The sequence below is a fragment of the Pelodiscus sinensis genome, chromosome 20, assembly GCF_052426305.1.
Source record: "Pelodiscus sinensis isolate ZL-2025 chromosome 20, ASM5242630v1, whole genome shotgun sequence".
Lineage (NCBI taxonomy): Eukaryota > Metazoa > Chordata > Testudines > Trionychidae > Pelodiscus > Pelodiscus sinensis.
Window position 1 is genome coordinate 27,696,426 of NC_143071.1, and position 26,063 is coordinate 27,722,488.

General features: G+C 46.2%; 2 protein-coding genes across 2 annotated transcripts in view; both read right to left on the bottom strand.

The window, feature by feature from the left end:
• Window positions 1-4,100: 4,100 nt before the first annotated feature.
• On the bottom strand, window positions 4,101-12,659 carry TVP23C (trans-golgi network vesicle protein 23 homolog C). Its single transcript, XM_075903505.2, has 7 exons — window positions 12,524-12,659; window positions 10,464-10,546; window positions 9,237-9,381; window positions 7,726-7,815; window positions 6,913-7,044; window positions 6,671-6,799; window positions 4,101-5,915 (listed from the first exon to the last, which is right to left on the bottom strand). The coding sequence occupies exons 1-7, from the start codon at window positions 12,533-12,535 to the stop codon at window positions 5,883-5,885; spliced, it is 624 nt and encodes a 207-aa protein (XP_075759620.2). The 5' UTR covers window positions 12,536-12,659; the 3' UTR covers window positions 4,101-5,882.
• Window positions 12,660-18,132: 5,473 nt separating this feature from the next.
• FBXW10B (F-box and WD repeat domain containing 10B) overlaps window positions 18,133-26,063 on the bottom strand; it is a 28,111-nt gene continuing 20,180 nt past the window's right edge. Inside the window, exons 11-14 of the mRNA XM_075903504.2 lie at window positions 25,739-25,897; window positions 24,269-24,558; window positions 21,149-21,346; window positions 18,133-19,489 (exon numbers count right to left, since the gene is read on the bottom strand). Coding sequence (XP_075759619.1) covers window positions 18,612-19,489; window positions 21,149-21,346; window positions 24,269-24,558; window positions 25,739-25,897 — 1,525 coding nt within the window. The 3' untranslated portion in view covers window positions 18,133-18,611. The remainder of the gene's footprint in view (window positions 19,490-21,148; window positions 21,347-24,268; window positions 24,559-25,738; window positions 25,898-26,063) is intronic.

Sequence of the window (26,063 nt, forward strand, 5' to 3'; positions counted from 1 at the left end):
GCCAGCTTGGCTTCTGCAGGGGGATCTGCCTACAGACAACGTTTTCTTTGTGCTACCCTTTCTTCATCGACATTATCTACAATATTTGGAGGCACTGTGAGTATCGCAGCTCCCAGCACGAGCAAGGATCACACGATGTGACATGAATGAAGCTCAGTTTTGAAAGGTTTATAACTAAACCTAGGAGGTTAAGGGGCTCTTAGTACAAATCTCATAGGACACAGTGTTCCAGCACCCCTGTAAGTAAGCTTTCTGTAACCACGTCAGTCCCAGATATTCGAGACACAAGGTTGGGGACTTTTGTTGCTACATCTTTTCACACATTTCTTTGAAATTTACATCACAGGTGGTCAAATTCAGGTTCAGGCCCGCATTCAAGCTACGTGAGTAATTACACGTTTTTAAAATTTTGAATTAATTTTTCATTTTAATTTAAAAAGTTGCATGTATTTTGGGAATGACAAAAGAGCCAGATTTGGTTCCATACTGAGCCATATTTGACTCACGAGCCATAAGTTGCAGACCCCTGGTCTAGAGAGACATAAATCTAGAGCTACAAGTCTCAGACAAAAAGTCTAGCTCACAGACAGGGATCACGGTGCATTTCAGTTTTAGCAATCAGCTGTTAAAATCAACCTCTCCCCTTCATAATGTAATAATCTCGCCTGCTACACAGCGGCACTCGACCATGTTTGCAGACACACACTGCCATGTAATGCCTCTGGACTGAGGGCTGGGAACACAAACATTGGCTTTCCTTGATCAGAACACGGGTATTTGAAGGAGAAAAGGCAGTGTAGGACTAGCATCTGCGCACAGGCTAAAGGAAAAAGGGCGGGGCTGGAGGACTGTCCCTTGCATGTTACCTATTTTTAGTGTAAGGTATTTGCTTGGGTCCTTGGCAACCTTGTGTTTGGCTTGCTAAAATTCCCAAACAATGTTTATTTTTAAAGCCTTAACCCTTGTTCTATTTAAGATCCCCCCCTCCCTTTCCCCCACCCACTCCACTGGTCTGCCCTGTAGATAGCATACTCCTCTGACCTGGGTTTGGGGCCCTGGTCTCCTCTTCCCAAGTGCTCAAAACTCACAAACTGGAACCCAAAATAGCATCAGCTTTTAAAAGCCACACACCTGGGGATCTTTTCATTGGCCTGCTGCTGGCAGAGCCTTTGGGGGACACGTCTGCAAACTTTTCTCTGCAGAGAAGGGGGCTTTTAGAAAAAGGCCTCAGAATGCAAACGGTCACTCTCACAGCACAGGACTCCAGGAGAAACACGGCCGTCCGCGGGGGACTAGAGATAGCGCCATGCTGTCCCTTGCACACGCGTGAGATAAGAACAGCTCTGAGTCACTGTTGTTCCGTTGGTTTGGAGCTGGTGACAGCAGAGGCAGCCCTTTTCGGGAGGCGTCTGAAAACCGGAGAAGGGGCAGATTCAGCCCTGAGACCTTGTTTGCCATCTCCTTACACCACTGATTAAACTGCACCAGGATAGGCCCAGCGTAATGCCGCAGGGAATCAGGTTCTGGCAGCATTAGCATGTGCAAGGGGCATTAATACTTCCCGCCCCACCGTTGCCTGGCACTTCTGAACTGGCATCTCCATGGGAACAGGAAATTTGATTCCATTGTTCTTCCGCCCCCAAGCCACTGGCGGGGCAAAGGGCTCAGGCACCACCTGTCTGTGGCTGCCCATCCAACCAACAGGCTCCTGCTGGCTCACAGCCCTCCAGAGCAGGAACCCGCCACCCAGCCTTCCTTTGGCTCCTGCAGCTCTTTGCTGCCTGTCCTAAAACACTGAGCTCAACCCACCCATGCTCTGAACCCATCAGGAGGCATTGGCGAGGTTATTAGCCAGCTGTAGAATGCTGGGCCAGTCCTTTCATAAGAACATAAGAACGGCTGTACTGGGTCAGACCAAAGATCCATCTAGCCCAGTAGCCTGTTTGTCTTTGGTCCACCCCCTCCGGGGCACTTGGCACCGGCCACTTTTAACAATGATCAAGCGATTTGTCTCCTGCCATCCCTCTCCAGCCTCTGACAGAGGCCAGGGACACCATTCCAGGGACACTAACAGCCTTTTATGGACCTAACCTCCATGAATTTATCTAGCTTCTCTTTAAACTCTGTTATAGTTCTAGCCTTCACAGCCTCCTCTGGCAAGGAGTTCCACAGATTGACTATGTGCTGTGTGAAGAAGAACTTTCGCTTATTAGTTTTAAACTTGCTACCCATTAATTTCATTTGGTGTCCTCTAGTCCTTATGGGAACTAATGAAGAACTTTTCTTTATTCACCCTTTCCACACCACTCATGATTTTATAGACCTCTATCATATCCCCCCTCAGTCTCCTCTTTTCCAAACTGAAAAGTCCCAGTCACTTTAGCCTCTCTTCATATGGGACCCGTTCCAAACCCCTCATCATTTTAGTTGCCCTTTTCTGAACCCTTTCCAAGGCCAAAATATCTTTTTTGAGGTGAGGAGACCACATCTGTATTCGCTGTGCTAATATGTTCATGAACATAGCAAATGGCTCAACGAAATCACTCTCCTGCGGCTCTTGTGGGTCATGTTGATCGCTAATTGGCTCCGGAACCACAGATGTCCGAGAGTCGCTCACTGCTAGTATTATTCTGGGAGCCACCAGCTCAAACTGCAGCTCCAGACCTGGAGACACCGTCAGTCAATAGGATAGCCTGTGTTATAGTGTGGTGGATACAGGGCCCCAGGGAATTATATTTGTGTTCGTTTTCATCACTCTACAAACCAACCATCCTGACCAACTGCAGATTGGCTCCCGTAGGCGAAACAGCTGTGCTGCTACTCTCAGTTGCATGTACGTGTCCTGTCTGTGTTCCTACGCGACTGTATTTAGTATGTGCAATTGATTTCATCACTTTAAAAGAAACACTCCACCATGCATTGGAGGCCAAAGCAACCAGCATTGTCCCTTCAGTGCGACGATGTGCCTGTGAACGCACAATCCAAACAAGCTACAGTGTCATAGCACACCTCTCTCTGGGCACGCAGCAGTCCCAACCCCAGTCAAGAGCAGGGCTATAGTCTGTATTTATTTGCCACTAGACTAGTGTTTCTCAACCAGTGGTACAAGTACCCTTAGGAGTACTCAAGAGAAGTTTGGGGGGTACATCAACAACTGGAATTTGGAGAAAACTGAATTTTTGTTTTAAGTTTTACAGCGCTTTATTATTTTTGTACTTTTTACACCCAAAAATTTCATTGCCCACTCAGCTACGATTGTGTTGCAATGGTAGAAAAAAAATTGTCTCTGAAAACTGTAGGTACTGGGGGTACTTTTTTTTTTTTTTTTTTTTTTTAAACAGGGCTACTTTATAAAAAAAGGTTGAGAAAAACACGGCACTAGACAATACTCATTCCTTCTCCTCGGCCCGGCTTGTGGTAGAATGGCTTCAACTGACAGGCGGGGACTTGCAAGTGGTGCAATGGACAAATCAGTTTCTCTTTTCTACTTCGTTTCCTTCTCCCTCTTAGCCCTTCTTATCCACTCCACAACGTCCTATTTTTCCCCTTAGCGTTTCCCACGGCTTTGCAAAAATCCATTTTCTCACCGTTATCCTTTCCCGCATCCATCAGTTTCTTCAAACTCAAATCTATTTTAGAGTGGTGTGGTTGACGAAGCATGGAACAAGGGAGGTAGAATCCCGTATCATCAGTTAACCTAACGCTAATTGGTTCACCGACTAAGCAGGATCCTGGGCAGCAGACTGCTCTAGCTTGGCAGGAGCAGCCCCAGCCTGCCGGGCTGTTGGTCCCAGTTACTCGTCCACATCCCTCCATGGAACTAGAAACACCCAAATGCTAACCTCTACTCTGCCATGATTTGCTGAGCTGCCCTGGGGACTCAGTTTCCTCATCAGTACCATGGGAGCAGCACTGCCTACCTCCCAGGGATGTGGTGGGCACTAAAATAAGCAAAGCCAGGTGAGGTCCTTGGACAAAAGGAGCAATAGCTTCCCTTGTTAATAACAGTGTGAATCAACAAACAGCTCTTGCCATGTTATTTCTACCTGGCGTGCTGATGATCCAGCTTTGTCAGTGTCTAGTAACAGCACACGATCCGGTTAGACAAAGCAGTATTTAATTTCCAGACTTTATAAATATCTTACAAAAAGATATCAGTCCACAGAGTTTAACAAATGTAGTGTCCGAGTTTGAAGAGATTTTACAATTTCAATATATTGCTTTAGAATAGGAAGAAAAATATCCTTGATGCAATCCCACGATTTAGATCCAAACAGAGACACGGCTTTTAAATGAAAAATACCCCACTGGAGGGTTTGATTCTCCCCTCTGATGTAGAAGACAAATCCCTCTTCAACTGAGTGACATGACAAGGTAGAACCAGTCCCGTGTTGACTCTGCTTTTCAAGCAGAACATATCACCGTCCTCTATCTAACTGAACGATGAAACCAAACAGTCGCTGAATAAATGCACAGCAGATGCAGAATTCCTACCAATCCCAATGAATCTGTTGGCGGGTACAATTCGAGGAGCAGGTAGAACACTAAACCTTCTTGCCAAGTTGGCATTCAAGCATTAGGTTCCTTAGACAGCTCCAGAATAGGAATTATTCAGATCGCATGAGTCCGCCCTGCCAGCCACACCGCAAGCGAGAGCAAAGCGGCCAGTTAAAAGTTTATAATCACACTGAATTTTTAGTGAGGACTCTTCTCAGTGACTATTGTATTTTACCTGCATATGGAATACAGGGGTCATATATTGTACCAATGGGGGAGATCCACTGGTCACTTCTATCTAGTAACAGCAGTGCTCCCCTTTGCAGACAGGCTGGCAGTCAATGTAGCAGGGCTTAAATGTGCCATTTTCTGCAGTGGCAAATCTTATCAGGCACCACCAGCCCTGTTCATCCCAGGGAGCCTCAGACGCCCCCTTGGACACAGTCTAACTGTATCGTGGCCTGTTAAGTGCATTAAGATGCACTTAGTGATGGCCAGGTAACGATCGCTCACACCTTCATTTTGCTGCTAGTATTTTACACAGCTTCCCCTGATACCCATTGCCCGCTCTCTGGTCAAACACACACCACAGGGTAAGGAGGGATTCCACTCCACACTCAGGGTCTAGATCCACACCGGCCTAGCTCCCGCCTTCTTTGAGAAGCAAAACTTCTATACAGGCAGAATTGGAGCTGCAGCTCACGCTCTAGATTGGGTGTTAATCAGGCCGGCCAGAGTATCCAAGTGTCATTCAGAAGTAACCAAGCTGCTTCGCCACCAAGTCAATGACACAAGTCCCACTGAACTCAATGGGAACAGGCTCAGCACCAACATCTGCTAACAGGTCGTCGTCTAGGGTAGGAGCCAAACCTGAGGATGCTGGGATCAAGGTTACCGAATGCTAACAGCAGCTACCTCCAACAGCAGAGTTACTTCTGCAGGCAGTAATTCTACAGGGTGAATTGCATCTGATGCAATTGCTGGAGGGCCAGGGGAGTTCCTAGATGATACACAGCCTGCCCCATTTACATTTCTCACCCTGACAAATTATGAGGAGGGATGCCCAGTCGTTTTCTCTTTTATTTCACCTCAGACTGTGTCTTCCCAGTTAGGCTCTAGGTCTATGATATTTTTTAATTAAAAGATTAGGTGAATTAACTCAAGCACTTTAACCAACCAAACTATTAGAAGAGCTCTGAAATGCAAACTGTTGCAGAAAAACGTAAGAGTAATTTGCTAAGAAAGTTAACCCAAAGTCTTACAAGATTTAATTTAAAATAAAATAAAATAAATCCACACACAGTTTATCTAGCTCCCAAACTCATGGTGAGAAAACATCTCCTGTTGTTCACCAGTATAAATCCAATCCAATTTTGGATCAGTCTTCAGGACGCTGCTTGGTCATCTTTAGCCACAGCCTGTGGAAGAAAGGAAAGGGACAATCCATCAGCACGAAACTAGCCACACACGGACACCTAGGGCAAATGTTTCAGAAAAGGGCCTGAATCTGCTTGGATAGAAAGCCCTTGACAAACTGAAGAGGTTGATTACACTGGAGCCAAACAACTAAGTTAGACTAAGTCTTCACTGCAAAGAAGAGGTCTGGTTTTATACCGAGTCAGCTGTTTCAGTGTAAAATCTTAGTGGGGACACGGCACAAGCAGTTTTTCTCTTGATGCAGTTAGTTAAGGTCAATCCCAGGTGAGGAGGCAGAGTGTAGACACGGGTGTGCTGAATATGGAATTTAGACCCAAGTGTACCACAGAGCATTGCACTAATTCATCTGGAAGTCAGGCTGCCATAAATTCAAAGTACAGAGAGCCATAGTTCTTCCACCCCTCACCCCACACTCTCAGTCAGCCAAGGCAGGGGGAGTTGGAACAGAAACAAGGGCCTATGAGAAATAACCTTCCTCCACCCCCTTAGCAAGAGATTTGCAGTGACGCCACCATTGTTTAGGCTGTTCACGAGCCCTGCGAATTAGAAAACAATCGGCAATAAAACTGAGCACAGTTAGCTTGGTGTTGCTACAACTCTTCCAGCTGAAAGCTACTCGGCTAAAGAAGGCTGCTCCAGGGTATCTGATCCAAGTCTCAGTGTCCCATAGGCCCTATTTAAATGCACGCTGAGAAGGGACATGGAGGCTTCACTCAGTAACCTTTAGGATCCTCACCTGCCGCAAGAACTGTCTTCCAAGATAGGAGGTAGCCATGCTGGTTAAATTTGTTCTGCTGCCCACTTTACACCGGATATAACCATACAGGTTAGCCCCCTGCAGAACCACTCCCATCGTAACCACTGCCTGTGACAGAGAAGACACAAAGATCAGGGTTTATTCTCCACTTCTCTAAGATCAGAGGTGACACGTCCATCTGGGAATTTCGAATGCACCCAGGATCGAGGTGCTAAACTCACCAGCCATTTCACTTTGAATGAGAACAGGGCACTGAAGGCAAATATCACCCAGATGATAGGACAGGTAATTAGCCCTAACCAAAAGATTCGGGACTCTGCTTCAGAGGAGACCTTTTTCCGTTGAGCCGATGCCTGGAAATGGAAGGAAACCAAATCTGAGCAGTTTTATTTGCCAAGCTCAGAGTGTCATTACCAACATCCTCAGGTGTTTGTGTCCATACTGTTCAGGAGTGACTCCTCAGGAGAGTCAAGGCATGCAGGAGAATTCTATCCCTCCAGGTGCTGTGGAAACAGGGCATTTTTTTAAAAGGACCATTCCTGTCAGGTTCCTGACTGCAGTGAAGAGTCTGGAATACACCCTTAGCTCTTTTTAGGGAACATTTTGAACTGTTAATGAAAACCCTGAGTTCCTGATGACATCAGCCACCGGAAGCTCATACCAATGGTCCATCATCACATACCTAGTGTACCATGTTGCTGTCATAAACCAAGGGGTAGCGGGAGGTGTTGTCAAAGACAGCAAACACCCTCTCAAAACAATCAGCAGCCAATTGACTGATGCATTTTTATTACAACACTTGTATTGTACTGTAGAATTATACAGCGTGAGACAGGCCAAGACACACTGCAGACCCTTAATACAGGCTGAACCTCTCTAGTCCGGCACCCTCACTGGTGCTGAACCAGAGAATTTTCTGGCCCATGGAAGGTCGCTATTGTCTAGCTGCATTACCAATACTTCCACTGCCTACTGGAGTCACATGGAGATTTTACCAAACTGAAGCAGTTAAAACATAAACATTAACCATTTACCTTCCTGGCTTCAAACACCCAGTGACTCTTGCCATCATCATCCACCTGGTTCCACCAGCGAAGGCCAACCATCAGCCGGCCTGTAACATTCTGGAGAAGGATAAACACAGAAGGAATGGGGTTCAGAGAAATTTTAGCCCTACAATGACAACCCAAGAAATCCTTCCTGTACCTTGCCCATGAAATACCAGAAAGAACTTTGAAAACCAATTCTCCTCTGTCTTATAAACTCTTAATATCTACAATTTCCATGGCAACCATCACAACCAATGCACCACATTTACAACCATTGCTATCAGGTCATATTGCTGTAGCAGTATTACAGGTGGTGCTAGTAGCTACCCGCATGGCTTATACTTCAGGTTGTTTAACACTCCCTGTTATATGTTTTCAGTGGCTTATAACCAGGGCTCGACAAACTATAGAATCTACTTGCCCGTGGTGAGTAGATTTCAGCCGCGTGCCCCGTTTACCAGTGGCGCATACATGCGCAATGTGGCTCTTGCGCATGTGCCGTGCGGGGCTGGCGAGCGGCTTTCACCACCGTTTGTCAAGCCCTGCTTACAACTTTGCCCAACTTTTGCCATCAGTGCTGTCAGCCTAGGCAAGTGCAGCAGAGTTTAATCAAGAATTCACAAGCTAACTCCCAAAGGGGACATGTTGTATAGAGAGAAGTTTTAAGGCCACGTGTGTAAACACGTCCACAAGAAGCACTTGTGATTTACATCTGCCGTGTTACGCGCTCTCTCTGCAGTGAAATACAAGACAAAATGCAGCGCCACTGGCGAGGCTGAAATCACGGCACAGGTAACAGTGCCTCATGAAACTGCCTCGAGGCTGTGGCAGGACTGCTGCAGTCAAGGCTGGTCCGGCATGTTGAGGGGTCTCTTCCCCAGCACTGACACAGCGGGACTGGAAGGGGTTCCTGGCATGGCCCAAGACAGAGCACAAAGTGTGGGGGAGGTGGCAGTTGTCTTTGGCCAACAGGACAGCAAAGATGAGCTGCCAGCCGTGGGGGAAATCTGATGAATATCTCCTGTGCGGGGAGGCTCCCGCACCCCTGGCTCAAGAGGGAAGGAACAAGGCTGTGTTCATAGAGCTGCAGAGGATGGCTGCAGTTTGGGCAGGGCAGGTCAGAGGCCCCTGGCTAGGACTGCAAGGAGAAGGACATCTACTCGAATTTGTGAGGCTGTGTGATATGGGCCTTGTGACATTACAGCCCATATTCTTTCTGAAAATGTGCGTATGATGTGAACATGCCTTCACCGAGACATGCTTAATGCAAGATAATTCATGTAAGGTATCACTGAAGAGGTGATGATGCATGTGAATGGGATGATCCTATTCAGTGAATGTCCCATGTTTGAATCTGAAGCTAGGAATATTAACCTGCGCATCTGTATTTCATATTTGCTGCTTTGGGGCCCTCCAATTGCTGACACTTCAGGGACTCCAGTTGGCCCATCAGCAAGGACAATGGACTGTGAATAGGCAGGGGGGAAGGGGCTTACCTTTACTGCCCAAAAGTCACAAGACAGGAGCAGGATAATTGACACCATGCAGGCAATAAAGCTGCTGCTGATCAGTTCGCAGAGCAGATAGACAACTATTGCAGTGACTCGGAAGAACAGGTGGAAAAATGATGCCACCGGGTGTCTGTAAACAATCCATCAGAAACACAATCCAGTCACAATCCACTCGTGTGAAACGAGGCTGAAGCCACATGGTAAAGAAGCAACATGTTCTATCAAGGCAGAAGAGGGTTTTGTTTTTCTTGTGCGCAGACTGGGAGGACAAAAGCCTTTAAATGAGGCTAGTTTGTAGAGCACGTGGACCACAGTGGGAAAACTGAGGACCATGATACATCGCATCATAACGTACACATCATCCTCTAGCATAACAAAGTCTTCTAGGAGCTCGCTACGCAGCAGACTTATCCTGCCTGTGGCCACAGTTCAAAGTGCATGCAGCATTTGAGGTGTGTGGGAAGGTGAAACCCATCAGAAGCTCCTAGATATGTAGCAGTTTTTGAGGGGTAACATTAAGACATACACCCTACTGAGATGAAGGGAAGCAAATTGCATCTCTCTCTAGGGAAATCCTGCTCTTTTCTCAGTCTTCTCTGGCATGTTTCCATTCCAAAAAGCTTTGAGATGCAGGCTTTGCTCCACAGAGCTCCCTGCATATGGCTTACAGCACGGGTCTGAGGATAAAGCAGGAATGAGTCTGCTGTATCAGCTAGTATGAAACAGCATCCAAAGGGAAGCAGGGAAATCGGACAGAGGCTACTCCAGGCAGGATACTGGAGAAGTGCTCAGGGAATGGCCTAGAAAGAAAGATTCCTCCCCCCATGTCCTAAAAAACTCTCTATTACTCAGGATAGATGCTGTGCACTGGAGCAACGGTTTTGGCCAGTTCACACATCTTATTATTTCAGATTGCCTTCCTGGGTCTGCACATAGACAGCTCAACAGCACGAACATACAATCCATCAAACCCATAAAGACATGGATTTGTAATGAAATACTAAATTATTTAGCTATTTATGAATAAGTCTCCTACCCTCTATTTGCCAGGAAACATTGCTTCAAAAATCTCATTCACTTTTAAGTAAAGAGAGAAACTCACAGCTCATCTACCAATAAGTAGACATAAAACATACCAGAAACACACCAGTCCTGCCTCTGCAACATTTCTGGATGCAACCCATGAAAGAACTATTCGTACTGACCACAGACCTTATCTTTGACTTTCTTGATCTCGTGGGTACTTCTTCATCCGCATCAAACAGTGACACATCTTCAGTATCATCATTACTGTCCTAAAGGGGAAGAAAGAGACAAAATGTTACAAGAGATATAATTGATAGGCTATTTTTAGCTTCAAATAGGGGATGGTTTTGACTATCCAGAACTACCATATTTCAATGAGGCCTTAAGATAAAAATAATTGGAAATTAACTAAATACAACAGAAGCAGCACACACAACCGCCAAGCTGTTTTAAACACTATCTCCTTCATCTTGCACCACACAAAGCTTTGAGTTCAAAGAGTCTTTTTACAAACAGTAGAGTAATATCAGATCTTAAAACAAGTCCTTTAAGCACAAAACCCCACCTTTTGAGCACTTCTGGATTTTTTTGCAAAGTTTTTTTTTTATTTTCAGTGGCAGTAAAGCCGAACTTGTCCATGTCACATTAGGGATTCCTCAAAGGACATAAATGGTGGAATTAAGGGCTGCAGATTTCTCAGAAGTTGGGAGCTGTTTGCCTAAAGCCTGATTTGAACATACTTTTGGTATTGGTATAACTATTTCAGGGAAGAGTGGGATTGTTTACCAAATTAATTAGAAGGGTATAATGTTCTTTGCGTTTGTACAATAATTATCTAAATGACATCCAGATCTCTGACTAGGGCCTATATCATGTCATCACACTATATATCCCAGGGGTCTCAAACTCCCAGCCCACAAGCCATCCCTTACTGAAACAACTGCATAATTCATCCTGGGAGTCCCAGCAGGCTAGGGGTGTCCTGTTCATTACTGTTCCACAAGCACCGCCCCTTCCTACAACCACTGCACCCTCATTCCCATGGCACCCCATTCCCTGAGGACACAGCTTCAGACATAACAGGGGGAGCAACTAGCGTCACGCAGCAACAGCAGCCGAGTTCCCCCCCCAACACAGTGATCCCTGGAGCCACATTTTTGGGGGACGAGGCTTGGAGGATGGGGTACCATGGGGGAGAGGGTGGGCTGATGGTAGGAAGAGGTAGGGCTTGGAGGACAGTAACAAACAGACATTCCCCTCCTCCCCCTCCCCCTCAACTCCTAGGCCACATTTCCTGCGGGACCTCTGATATATTCTAATCAAGTAGTAATTAGCAGATATAGTTGAGATCTCCAGTTACTAGTATTTATCCAGGTGTGCTTATCATCAGATCAATTAGGGCTTATTTTTAGTAAAAGTATTTTGGTGTTTTAAAAATGTTTCACCGAAGGTATTATTTTAAAAAATAGCCTCCTCATACGACATCCGAGCACTGTAGATCCCTGGTATTTGAATCTTAACCTGCCTCATCTCCCAGTAAGCTGTCCTCTACTCGCCCCTTAATGTTTTTTTTACTATTCTCCCACATCTTCAAGTAACTGCTCTGACCCTGTCACCAACTGCCCAGCACCCCCTCCAGCCTGACCCTTGCCCTCTGACCCCATTCCACTGCCAGCCCAGCACCCCCTCCAGCCTGACCCTTGCCCTCTGACCCCATTCCACTGCCAGCCCAGCACCCCCTCCAGCCTGACCCTTGTCCTCTGACCCCATTCCACTGCCAGCCCAGCACCCCCTCCAGCCTGACCCTTGTCCTCTGACCCCATTCCACTGCCAGTCCAGCACCCCCTCCAGCCTGACCCTTGTCCTCTGACCCCATTCCACTGCCAGCCCAGCACCCCCTCCAGCCTGACCCTTGTCCTCTGACCCCATTCCACTGCCAGTCCAGCACCCCCTCCAGCCTGACCCTTGCCCTCTGACCCCATTCCACTGCCAGCCCAGCACCCCCTCCAGCCTGACCCTTGCCCTCTGACCCGTTTGCCACCTGCCCAGAACCCCTTCAACTCTGACCCTTGACCTCCGAGCCCCCGCCCCTGAAGCTCTTCCCGACCGAGCCATACACCCTCCTCCTACCTCTTCAATCCCCGACCCCTGACCTTTGACCTCTCATCTCGTTCCCCTCCCCGCGCCAGGCCGGAGCAAGCGGGTCGCAAGCCCAGTAACCCCGAGCCCCTCCGGACCCTCCTCACCTGCCGTAGCATCCTCGAGCCGCCTCACTTCCGCCTCCCGCCACGTCACCACGCGGGGGCCAATCGCTCCCGAGAGTCCCGCCCACCGCGTGTCGTCATCGCGCCGCGCCACGCACCACACGCTGGGCGCACGAGTGACGCGTCCGTGGGCGGGCCGCTTCCTGATGGGTCGGCGGGGAGCCGGCTCGGCCGCCGGGGGGGGGGAGGTTTCCGCTTCCGCTTCCGCTTCCCGCGCCATAGGGAGGCAACATGGCGGAGCGGGGGGGGGGAGCCGAGCTTGAGCTGGATCTGGCTCCTCATGGGCTTCCTCAGAGCTGCCCCCCCCGCCTCCCACAAAGGGGGGGCAGGAGCCGGATTAATGGTGGGGGGGCTGGTGACCCCCCCACCCCCGTGAACATGTAACCCCTAAAAATCCTCCCGGTGCCTGTTCACACGAGTAGCTGTTAGTCACCGCCCCCGGGGCATGGGGGGGGCATGCCCAGGCTGGCCAGAAACAAGGCGCAGTCGGAAAGGTGGAGGCACAGACGAGGCTCAGTCTAGCTAGAGCTAGAAGGGTAACAAGAAAACGTCCCGCGAATCCACTAGAAGCAAGACGAACACCAAGGCCAGGGGAAGCCGTGGGGGCACCAGGACAGGACATGAAAAATCAGGATTGACCCAGGTGGTCAGCGTACCCATTGCTCAGTGAAGAAGGAAAAAACAATCAGGTAGTGAATGCCAGTGAAATTGGGTAGGTTCAGAAGTTAAACTAGGAAAAGAGCAAGTTTAAAAATTACTTTGGAAACTTAAATGGCGTCAAGTCACCAGGGGCCCCCAATGAAACACCTCCTCAAACAGCTTGAGTATTGTGTATCTGAGCCATTAGCTATCATCTTTGAAATGTCATGGAAGATGGGAGAGATTCCAGAAGACTGGAAAGGGGGCAAATATAGTGCCCATCTATAAAAAGAAATGAAGACAACCCAGGAAATTACAGATAATGGAGAAAATAATTAAGGAATCCATCTGCAAACATCTGGAAGATAAGGTGATAAGTAACAGCCAGCATGGATTTGTCTAGAAAGAATCATGTCAAACCAACCTGATGGCTTTATTTGGTAGGATAACCAGCTTTGCACATTAGGGGGAAGTGGTAGACATGGTAGATATTAGGCTTCAGTAAAGAATATGAATCAGTTTTGCATAACCTTCTTAACAATGAACTAGGAAAACATAGCTGGGTTCTTCTGAAAGGTGGTTGGATAACAAACATGTTTAAATGTCTAGAAAACATGACTTGTGAGGGAAAACTGAAAGGATTGGGTTTGTTTAGTTTGGAAAAGAGAAGACTGAGAGGATGTGATAGCAGCCTTCAAGTATCTGAAAGGATGTTAAAACCAGGGGGAAGAAATATTATTCTCCATAACCTCTGATGATAGGACAAGAAGCAATAGGCTTAAACTGCAGCAAGGGAGAACATTCAGAAAAGCTTCCCAGCAGGCTGATTAAGTACTGGAGTAAATTCCGTAGGTAGGTTGTGGAATCTCCATCACTGGAGATTTTTAAGAGGGGGTTAGATTAGGATGGTGCTTAGTCCTGCCAAGAGTTCAGGGCCTGGACTTGACCTCTTGAGGTCCCAGTTTTATTGTTCTGAGTCTGGTTCGGGTCAGGGAGTCACACAACGCTGAGGAATTAAAACAAAATTACAAAGTTACTTTAAAAGTTTCAGAGGGGTAGCCAAGTTAGTCTGTAACAGGAAAAATTTAATAACTAAGGGTATGTCTACACTACAGCGTTATTTCAAAATACCTTATTTTGAAATAGTTAATTCAAAATAAGTTAATTTGAAATAATGCATCTACACACACAGTGCATTTTGAAATAGCGTTTTGCTATTTCGAAATAGAGCGTCCACACTGAGTGGACACTGAATAGCATTTAAGGCCAGCTGGAACAAGGTCTGAGGTTATCTGAGGCCTATGCTTAAAGGGACCCCCCCGGACAGCCAGTTCTCAGGTTTCCCTGCTTGCTTGCCTACCTCGATGAGGGACAGCAAAGCATTTTGTCTCTGCATGCTCTGGTTGCCCTCACTCAGGACACCATGGCACTCTGCAACATGGAGCTGGAGCTGCCCCTGGGAACTCCGGTGCTTCTCGTGGACGCGTTGCTGCGAACCTGGCTGCACTTTCTGCAGGCTGCCATCTGGGAGGTCATCAGTATCCAGGAGGCCCTGCGGTAGAGCTTCCACCCTGAGGAGCACTAAGAGCCTCCCTAGTCTGCCCCACTGGGGGCTTGTGCCTCTTTCCTCCCTCACGTCCTTCCATTGACCCCTCTCTAACCTGCCTTCCTGATGTCAAATAAAATACATGTATTTTCATGAACACAAACTCTTTATTTAACAAAACGGGGGGGGGGATGAAACTCTGGTGAGACTGGGGAAAGGAGGTGGGGGAGAGGAGGGGGAAATCTGGGAGGAGGGAGCTGGAAGGGGGAAGCAAGGGGAAGATGGGGGAGGGGAAGCTCAGGGTTGGGGGTCTTGCTGGACCAACTTGATTTTCATGCAAACCTGCTCTTGGGTTTGCATGTGGCCTTTGGTGGCCAGGCTGGCAACTATCCTGCCATAGACAGCTGAGTTCCTCCATCTAGTGCAGAGATCATGGAAGTTGGAGGCATCCCCTCCAAACCTGACTTAAGGTCCATGATTTCTACCCTGGACCAGGAAGGCGCCTGCCTTCTCCGGGCCCTGGCAGGCTCCTGGGAGCTGGCAGACTGCTCCTGGGGAGCAGTGGAGGGCTGGCTGCCAGTGGCTTGCTGACTCATGTTTTGGGGCCACTGGGTCAGGGGCAGTGACTACTGGCTTAGGGTGGCAGGCTTGGAGCTGGCACAGGCACTGTGACCAGAGTCAACCCCTTTAAGGGCTCCAGGGAAGCGGGGAGGGAAAGGAGTGTTCTTGGTTGAGGCTGGTGTGGTCACCAGGGCACCCTGGGAAGGCTGGAGGCCTCCTATTTCGATATGTCTACTCAGCACTTATTTTGAAATATCTATTTCAAATTTGGCATTATTCCTTGTGGAATGAGGTTTACCAAATTTGAAATAAGTGCTTCGCTATTTCAAATTAATTTCAAAATAGCGGTTTGGCTGTGTAGACACTAGTAAAGTTATTTTGAAATAACTTTGCTGTGTAGACATACCCAAAAAGTCTAGTAGCACCTTAAAGACTGACAAAACATGTAGATGGTATCATGAGCTTTAAGCCCACAAAAGCTCATGGTACCATCCTCATTTTGTTAGTCTTTAAGGTGCTACTAGACTTTTTGATGTTTTTAAAGTTACTTTAGGAAGCAGAAATTACTTTTTTCCATACACAATGCCGATTAGACCCTTGGCATAGTAGTTTTACACAGACAATCGTTTTTTAAAATAATATTTTAAAAAATTCTGCTTTTCATTGTTTGTGAATCTTTGTAGCAAAACTGTAGGTAATGTCATTGGAAATTATATTGGGGCTTAACTGTTTTGTCTAGTATAATAAAAAATACTTAAGGCTTGTTCCTCACCATTTCTCCAACGTGGAGATCTGAGAAAGAATAAGTTTGCTTACCTCCTGTATAATATGTGGAATCAGTAATTATTTAAATGAGTACAAAATCAGTGAGTGACTCAAGAAGTATTTTCATTGTGTATATCTTTAACTTTGCTTATTCCCAACAGTGTTGTGTCTCTACCAATTTGTACTTGCCCATGAGTGGGGATGAGTATGAACATTTATATCATGATTTTCTATTATCCCTATAAATAAATACTTAAAGCACATAACTGGTTGGATCCCGACATCAAAATGCTAGTGAAAATGCTGGCAGTGAAGGGCCTGGGAGAAGGTGAGAATTAGGGATGTTAACGGGTTACCTGGTACCCGGAGAGCAGCTAATTTAATTAAACATGATTTTACATCCCTAGTGAGACTCCCCGTTCCCTTAGGCAAGACTCAGCGTTATGGGTGGACAGCACCTGTCTGGATCAGGCCAAACATGGTAATAAAGAGCACAAACAAGAGCCTTGATTGTGCTACAGCATTGAGCTGGTGTATGAAAACCACATGTGAAACTGACTCCTACCAAGAAACTTAGTTACCACATTCAAAATAAATGGAAATGCAAACAAACATGAAACTAGGAGCTTGAAATAAATTAGTTTTGTTTAATTATCACAGGTTACATGATCGACAGAAGAGATTTAATATGATTTTGTGGTTAACAGTGTCCATTGATGTTCTAATTAAAGGCAACAATATTTAATTTTGTAAACTACAGATGGAGGAGAATATTGCTGCTGAGGGAGGGAGTTGGGCATTGGTGAACACACCAAAATTGTATGTCGTGATATTGTATAAGAACCCTGAGTAGACTGGTTAATCCACTTACTGTGCTTGTCTGTACCTTGCAGATACCAAATATGAAGCCAAGACCTAAGATTTGCCAACATTTTATAAGTAATTTGACACATTCGTATAGTTGACTCACTGGTCCCAGTCTGTTCAGTGGGAAGATGGGACCATGCACTGCCAGGGCTTGTCTTCACTAGCAAATATCATATCCAACCATTTTTAAATATGGATTTAGGTGACCATGCTGACAACTGACTGGTCAGTATTGGCTAGAACAAATCCTGTTCTGCATGGTGTCAATTAGCGATGAGTAATCTGGAGTTATCTGCACTGACTTGTTAGCAGAATAAGAACAGGCATAATGGGTCAGACCAAAAGTCCATTTAGCTCAGTATCCTATCTTCCGATGGTGGCCAATGCCAGTTAGGAATGTAAAAGGTTAACCGGTGGCCTGGCCCGGCCAGAGCTAACCCCTGCCCTGGCCACAGCAGGCTTGGCCCAGCCTGGCCGATGCTTCTTCTGGCAGACCTGGTCTAGCCAGAGCAATTCCCTGCCTGTGGGATCCCGATTAACTGGTTAAATGTTACGATTAACTTTTAAAATGGGATTTTACATTCCTTACGCCAGCTGCCTCAGAGGGAATGAACAGAATAGGGAGAATCAAGTGATCCATTTCATGTCACTCATTCCCAGCTTCTGACAAAGAGAGGGTAGGGACACTATTCCTGCCAACCCTAGCTAACATCCATTGATGAACCTATCCTCCATGAATGTATTTAGCTTCTCTTTTCAACTCTGTTATAGTCTTGGATTTCACAACATCCTCTGGCAAGGAGTTCCACAGGTTGACTGTGCGCCTGCATTGTGTGAAGACAGTAACGCAACTGTTAGAAATCAAGTTTAAATTTCTAGGGAAGATAAGGATGGAATTCATCCCTGTGCTGAGACCTAGCAGTTGGCCTGTGCACTATTTTCATCCCATTTAAGCCCCCAGATTGGATTTAAACAAGACATAAGTGATAGTTGGGCCTTTTGCTGACCTGCTGTTCAGTGGGAACTCAACAGTAATTTAATAGAATTGGTCTCCTAGGAAAACCCATGTAAATTTTTGAGCACAGAAGCAATCTATACTAGGTAGAGATGTGCAAGGCTCCTCGATACCTTCTGCCTATATTTACAGTTCTTTTTCGGAGAACCAGCTGTTTCAATTCTAGTCCAACATGGAAGATACAAGTACAAGAAGAAATTATGGTTGGAGATATTTATTTCATATAATAAATATGCACATTTGATGAGGCTATCAGAGTTCTGGTGAGCCATCCCTACAGTTGCAAGGGGTAGGCACCCCTTCCTTGAAATGTGGGTCAAATGATTGGCCTGCTGGAGCGTGCATGAGACCTCATGAGGAAAACTGTGAAGCATAGCATGGTGGGGTGATCACGAGGGGAGATACTAATGATCACATTTCAATCAGTCTACATTAATACTAGGCCCACCTAAATAATAATCTCATGGGCTGCTGTGAGGGCTATTTAATTATGTTCGTAATATTTTCTTGAAGAATCATACAGTGTTCCTTATACAATTCTTCCCCCCGCCCCTGATAGAGTCATGAGATGATATCCTCAAATGGGGACCACAGCTGAATCAAACAATTTGAGCAACCCCCAAATCCCAAAGTTGTTTGCATTTCTTCCTTTAAAAGAGCTGGTAGTGTGCCTTAGCTCAGACATACACATTAAACCCAAGTTCAGGAGCAGCGATTTTTCCCTCCTTGGTGAAATCATCTATGGGAAGGCCTTTAATTTTCTTTAACCAGGCCTTCCTGCATTCTTTTTGCTGGTCTGCGATACGTTTTGTTCGGTGTGCTTGATACTCAACAGCAGTTGCTTCTCCACACATTTTCATCTGCTTCAGTGTCAGAAGCTTGAATCCACAGTTGTTCCGGTAAGGATTTGCAGTTTGTAAGAAGAGGGGAGTTTCTCGCCGGAACCCACTTTCAATTTTAGTTTGTGCGATCATCATGCGCGTCGATTTGATGGATTCAGATGAGCTTGTTATGTGGCCGATCAGCTGACCCCCACCTGCCGACAAGGAAGTGGCTCTGCCATGGCCGGTATGAACCTTCTTTTCTTCTGACAAGCTGCAGCATGACTTGGAGCGTACAATCACAGGAGCAGGAATAAAGGAGCTCACTGCTGACCCGTGCAAAGAGTTCTTCAAGTTCAGCTTCAGTCTTTTGGTTTCAAATGGGGTTGAGATTCTTTTCATAGGCAGTGAGCCACTGGCAGATTTGATGTATCTGAGTTGGGCTGATGGGTCCTCTTTCTCTTGCTTAAGGATTTTGGAGGTTGCCATCTTCTTAGAGCGTTCTTGGGGACGCAGAGGAGGTCCCCAGGCATCCCTGATTTTCACATTGTGCATCATATTGGAACTGACTTGGTCTGGCTTGTAGGCGTGCTGCAGCGTGCTGACAGTCAAGAGGATCTGGTCAGGAGAAATGGGACAATGCGGGCCCCATTTCTTCATACCCTGTAAAGCAGCCTCAGCTCTTTCAGCAAAGGAAGGTGTGTGGGCTGGAGAATCGTAACCAGATTCGATATCTATTTCCAAACATAAACATGAAGAAAAGAAAGTTATCTGACTCTCTCTCTCTATATATATATATACACACACACAATTATATGAAAGAGGAGGTTGTGCTAGTGGTAGCCTGTTTGATCCTTGCTAGAGTCCCAAAAGGGGACTGATGATGGGCATTAAATTGACAGTCCTAGAGAGTGAATGTTCACCCACAAAACAAGCACAGTATGGGAAGCAGCAAGGCACGCTTTCCCAGCACTGTGTTGTCTAATGTGTGACCGTCCTAAGGCTAGCAGAAGACTCCCTGTGGCTTCAGTCACCATCATTCTTTGACCCTGGTCACCAACAGTGGTGACAATTCTATGTTAGTTTTCAGTTGAGTGCCTGTTGGTACTAAAATTACTTAGGATAGTGGATGGACAATTGTTTGTGGGTGCCTTGACACCTGTCCTAGTTTTCTCGAAGCCATGGTTTCTTATGTGAACAGAACTGGGTCTTATGAGAGGGATGCCAGGAAGTGGACCCAAAATGCCAAGTCCGTTTCCAGTATAAACTGCTGAAGAACAATGAGATGGTAACAACTTCTGGCCATTACATATCTGAGCTGGATTAGAATTTGAAATCTCCAGGGGTATGTAAACTAGTTTACCTGGCATAGTCAAGGAAGTGGGGATTTAAATAATCCACGCTTCATTAAAATAAACATGGCCGCCAAGCTGTGTTGACGATCAGCTGATCCAGCACAGCACGGCAGTCTAGACACAGATCTGTCGGCTTCCCCAGCCGACAGATCCATGTCTAGACTGCCGCGCAATGCCCAATCAGTTGATTGTCGGCACAGCGCGGTGGCCATGTTTATTTTAATGAAGCGTGGATTATTTAAATCCCCACTTCATTGACTATGCCGGGTAAACTAGTTTACATGGCTCTGTCGACGGAGCCATGTAGTCTAGACATACCCAAGATGATCAAGGCATGGATTTTCTGATATCTGAACGTTTTCAGGAGTGGCCTCTGTTGTTTGATGGACACTTGGGGCCAGTCACCATCTTTCCTCATTATTCCAAGATCGTATGATTATGCCCAAGGTTAAGAAATGGTAGAGTTTTCAAAATGAGACATACCACAGTATAGAGCACCCAGCATTAAGGACTCTTGTCTTGCCAGCTGTCGGTAAATGTAAGGAATGTGCAGTAGGGATAGACCTGATGCAAACGCGAGATCCAAACACGTTGGAACAAAATGCGTTTACAGAGTGATTTCTTGAGCAAACTAAGATTGGTGTTTAAATGCTAACCATTTCTTCTGAGAACTTATGTAAACCCTTTCCTTCCCTCCCCACTTTTTAAAGTAGATCAAAGTGACTTTGAAATGTATAAGAAAATCTAAAGTGTAGCAATAACTCTACAGGGGAGGAAATGGGCCCACATATCACAGAACTTTTCACACTTAGAAGAGATCATGTGACTTAATGTCTGTTCATCTGCCCCACCTAAAACAGCCCCATAACCATTGTGTGCCTCAAAGGAATCAGCTTACTCAGTGCAGACTCCAGATGAAACCTCTCATTTACTTCAGGCCTTTTACCCAGAGCATATCCCCCTTACCATATTATTAGTCTATCTTCACTAGTTCTAAGGCAACCGCCACCAGACTGTCTAGCCACTAAGATCTCTTACCAGACTCTGGTAAACTTCGCGGTGTTGCTGCACCATATGTTCGACCTGAATCCTCTGAATCGCTGCTATAGGTCTGTTGTCTCCCAAGAAGAGCAAACCTTTTCTTCTGGTCCGGCTGTATATCAAGGCAACCCATACTCCTTTGCAAAATCTGACTTGGCCGGCGAACAGGTGTCTTCACAAATTCATAGTGGAGACCTACAAAAGAGAGAAGCGGGTTAATCTTGTGGAGTTAAGATCTGAAAGGTTGCCCATATCTATGCACTGCTGAGTCTTCTGGCTTTCGGTTACTCTTTTGGTTTTGGTTGAACTTCTGAAGTTAGCGAGCCATGGTTGAAAAATATCCACAAATGTTTGACAAGCTAAAAGCGTCCGAGAAGCTTTGAAGATGATAACTCCATGCCTCCTTGCTAGGGCACATTCTGATCTGAATTATGTTGGCTTAATTCCAGAGATTCTACAATCAATGATTCTGAGGGTTCACATTGATTGGAACAGAGGTTAGAATCTGGTTTATTCCCTCTCAATTGCCTATCTCTAGAGCCCTGCGTTGATACAAAATTTGTATCTTTATACCCCTCCATATCCTCAAAAATGGGATGCAGCCATCCACATCCACAGATGTGGACATCCATGGATGTAAAGCAGCTATTCGCGGATTTGCAGGGCTCTACCAATCTCCTTTCAACGCATGGGTCTTCAGACAGGTAAATGAGTGCATTGAGCGTTAATGCCACACGACTGTTATAACAATTCCAAGTAGCTGAGATGGCCCGGCATTTATGAAAGTAAGGCCTAATGGTTCTGCACTTAAGGATTGTAATGGAATCTAAGGCTATGTCTACACTATAACCTCTTTTTGGAAAAAGCTACACAAATTGCGCTCTGAAATTTGCGTAGCTGTTTCCGATTGCTTTTCCGAAAGAGGCTTTTCTAGACAGGGCCAAATGGCGGAGTCATGACATACCCTCAGTTGTGAATTTCGTCTCAATGTTTTTGTTCTAATGAATATTTTAGGACTCAGAGGGTATGTCTAGACTGCATCCCTCTGTCGGCAGAGGGATGCAGATTAAGCAGGTCGACATTGCAAATGAGGCAGGGATTTAACTATCCCTTTTTTGCATAAAAAAGGCCGCCGCATTCTGCCGACTCAGCACTTTGTCGGCAAAAAGCGGCAGTCTAGAGGGCGATCTGTCGAGAAAGAAAGCCTTTTTCGACAGATCCCTTATGCCTCCTGCAAGGAGGTTTACAGGATCTGTTGAAAAAGGGTTTCTTTCTCAACAGATCCCCCTCTAGACTGCCGCTTTTTGCCAACAAAGTGCTGAGTCTCCAAAACAAGGTGGCCATTTTTATGCAAATTAGGCATGGGATATTTAAATCCCTGCCTCATTTGCAATGTCGACCTGCCTAATCTGCATTTCTTTGCCGACAGAGGGATGCAGTCTAGACATACCCAAAGGGCCAAGCTTCATAGTGTCTCAGACATGTGGGGCTCCGCATTGTACAGCACAAGCTCAGCCATGCAGATTTTTGCATGGCAATTTGGATTCAGTAGCCATCCATAGTCTCAAACTGTATCAGGATGTTATAGTTTGAAGAGTATAAACCTGTATGGATTTGGTCTTCATGGTAGTTACAAAGTCTAATCATAGACGTTGCTAAGACTGATACTATGGGAGTAATGTAAAAATAAGTACTAATTCATGCATCCCTCAGCAAGTGCTTAAGTATATGCCTAACTTTAAGCATTTGATTAATCCCACTGACGTCAGTAGGACTGCTCGCACACTTTAAAAAACAAACAAACAGTCTGGTAGCACTTTAAAGACTAACACAACATGTAGATGGGATCATGAGCTTTCGTGGGCACAACCCACTTCTTCAAATGACCGGAGTGTTGGAGGTCCAGAAACAGGACCTTCATCACTCCGGTGGTCATCTGAAGAAGTGGGCTGCGCCCACGAAAGCTCCTGACACCGTCTACATGTTGTGTTAGTTTTTAAAGTGCTAGAAAAAATGTTGTTTTTTAAGTTTTTCGTCTTACAGACTAACTCGGCTCCCCCTCTGAAACTTTTGCACGTACTTAAAGTCAGACACACGAATAGCTTGCTGAATTAGGGCCTCAAATGTCTATCGCGCTGTGCTTTGAGCAGGATCCTAAAGGGCCTTACAAAATTCGTAGCACCAGTGAAATGCAGCAGCCATCTTGTACAACATCCCTGGAGGATGGTGGGGATTTGGTAAGAATAGTGGGTACCTGAAAATATTTCCTAACTCGTTTTTCTAAACTAACTAGATTTTAGGGTTGTAAAAAAGCCTTAAAAACAGTTAGGCTGTGTCTACACTGGGCCACTTATTCCGGAAAATCAGCCGCTTTTCCGGAATAAGCTGCGAGCTATCTACACTGGCCCTTGAATTTCCGGAAAAGCAACGACGCTCTACTGTACAAAATCAGCCGCTATTCCGGAAAAACTATTCTGCTCCTGCTCGGGCATAAGTCCTTATTCCGGAACACTGTTCTGGAAAAGGGCCAGTGTAGACAGCCCAGTAGTCTTTTCCGGAAAAAAGCCCCGATCGCGAAAATGGCGATCAGGGCTCTTTTCCGGAAAAGCGCGTCTACATTGGCCACAGACGCTTTTCCGGAAAAAGGGATTTTCCGGAAAAGCAGCCTGCCAATGTAGACGCTCCTTTTCCGGAAAAACTGAAAACGGAATAGTATTCCGTTTTAAGCAGTTCCGGAAATTCATGCCAGTGTAGACACAGCCTTACTGTGTAACAGTTAAAATTCCTACTGATTATGTGGTTACCTATTTTGGGGGATGTACAGCCGGGTGGGACTAGAGAAGGGATAGTGAGGGATGCCCCCCCGTTCCTGGGGAGCCATCTGCTCTGCGCTGTGAGTGCCGCAGTAGAGCAGGTGGGCTCCTGGCACATGCCGGCTGCAGTATAAGTCTTATACTGGAGCCCGCAGTGCAGGGCAGTCAGCTCCCTACTGGTAGCGGGGCAGGTGCCCCAGGAGTGGGGCTGGCAGAGCCCACAGTGCAATATGGCTCCCTGGGAGCAGGGTCTGTAGCCGGAGCTCCTGGGAGCCGGCTTATAGCATGTAAGATAGACTAGTACTTGGAGGTGCCCCAGAGTTCCTTGCTGACTGACGGCGAATCATGTATGACAACATTATCTGGTCCTCATCTGCTTGCTCCGTGGGATATTGATATATCTTCCTGTGGCTAGCTGCATCCCGTTTGGCGCGTCGAGCACGATCGTGCTGATAGCCCTGCATTTTGATCCTAATGTCTTTCTGCTTTTCCTTATCCTGTGTTTCTTCCGCTCGATCAGCCTCTAGTGTGTAGTCCCACTCTACGTCCTCAAACTGGAACATCAGCACGCTGCTTAGAGCATTGATCACCATCCTAGGAAGAGAAGAGGAACCGTGCTAAGAAACACATTGTAATAATGGAGTAGCAGTCATCTGTCGTGACAGATTGCTTGTGTGTGCGCTGTTACAAACACTAAGGCACGGAACTAGAATTGAAGTTGCAATTGTCTGTTGGGGATAAGAAAATGAGCAGGGTTTAGCTTGTTGCCAGCCCTTGTGATTAGACCCAGCATATTCCAGTTAATGTAACCTGAAATGTAAAGTACACTGTTGCGTTCATTCATTGCTATGTACAACTAGCAATAATAGTATGAAATCATGAAAAGGAAAAATTAAACGAAAGTTTTCTGACTGCTAGGCTGTGAAATAGCTTTCAAGGGAAATGGTGGTTGTACTGTTGCATCTGGATGAAAAAAAACCCCTGGGAAACATACAGTAGGGAGCAACCATATTCTTGTCTACAAGGATGTACAGGCAGTCCCCGGGTTACATGGATCCGACTTACATCAGATCCCTACTTACAAACGGGGTGAGGCAACCCCGCACTAGCTGCTTCCCCCCAGCAGACCAGGGAGACGCGAAACTAGCGCCCCCCCCCCCCCAGCGGACCAGGGAGACGCGGAGCGGCTTTTCTCAGCAGACACCTCAGCTTGAGAATAAAGGACTGAGGGAAGTGAGGTGTGGGAGAATAAAACTGAGCTCTGAGAAATGTTTGGCTAGAGTTTCCCCTACAATATGTACCAGTCCGACTTACATACAAATTCAACTTAAGAACATACAGTCCCTATCTTGTATGTAACCCGGGGACTGCCTGTATATGACGAGTAGGCCTTTTCCATCTCTTGCATCTATGAAAATGCAGTAAAACACTGCTGTGCTAAGGTGGGTGTGATCCTGAATCTACCCAAACTTAGGAAATTCAGGTCACGATCTTGACCGAACTTTATAGATTTGGCCTGTCTTTAAAATAGATTCAAGTCAAAACATCAGATATGAATGTTCCATGTGTTGGGGAAGTTTAGCTAGAAATCCAGACCGGAACACCACACGTATTTAATGGAATAACATATCACAGTGCGCCATACTCAATAAACCAGCGTAATCCTCATAACAAAAGTTCTACCTTTCAGGGCTGAAAAGAGGGACATGGTTTCTTGAGCAAGAAGATATCTTTCTAGCTAGCTCATAGTGTGAGTGCAACTGCTACTGCCCACCTGTTTTCCACAATGCAGAAGGACACCACAGGGTCACCTCTGCTGTTGGCCCGCATCACCTTCAGGCAGGTCCCCGTCATGAAGTTAAATATACGTATTTTTCCATCAGCACAGCCACTGATAACTCGGAGATACAGAAACGCTAGATACAGGACTTCCCTGAAAACAAAATACCAGAGCAGAAGCACATTCCTTATTCGTACGTGAGATGATTGAAGTAACAAAGTTCTTTTTGGAATGGTGAGTAAAAAAGGTCCATCTCTGCCTACAGATTAGATGCAAGAGCTAGTCAGGTTTAAAAGAGGCTGGTGAGGATCAAAGTCAG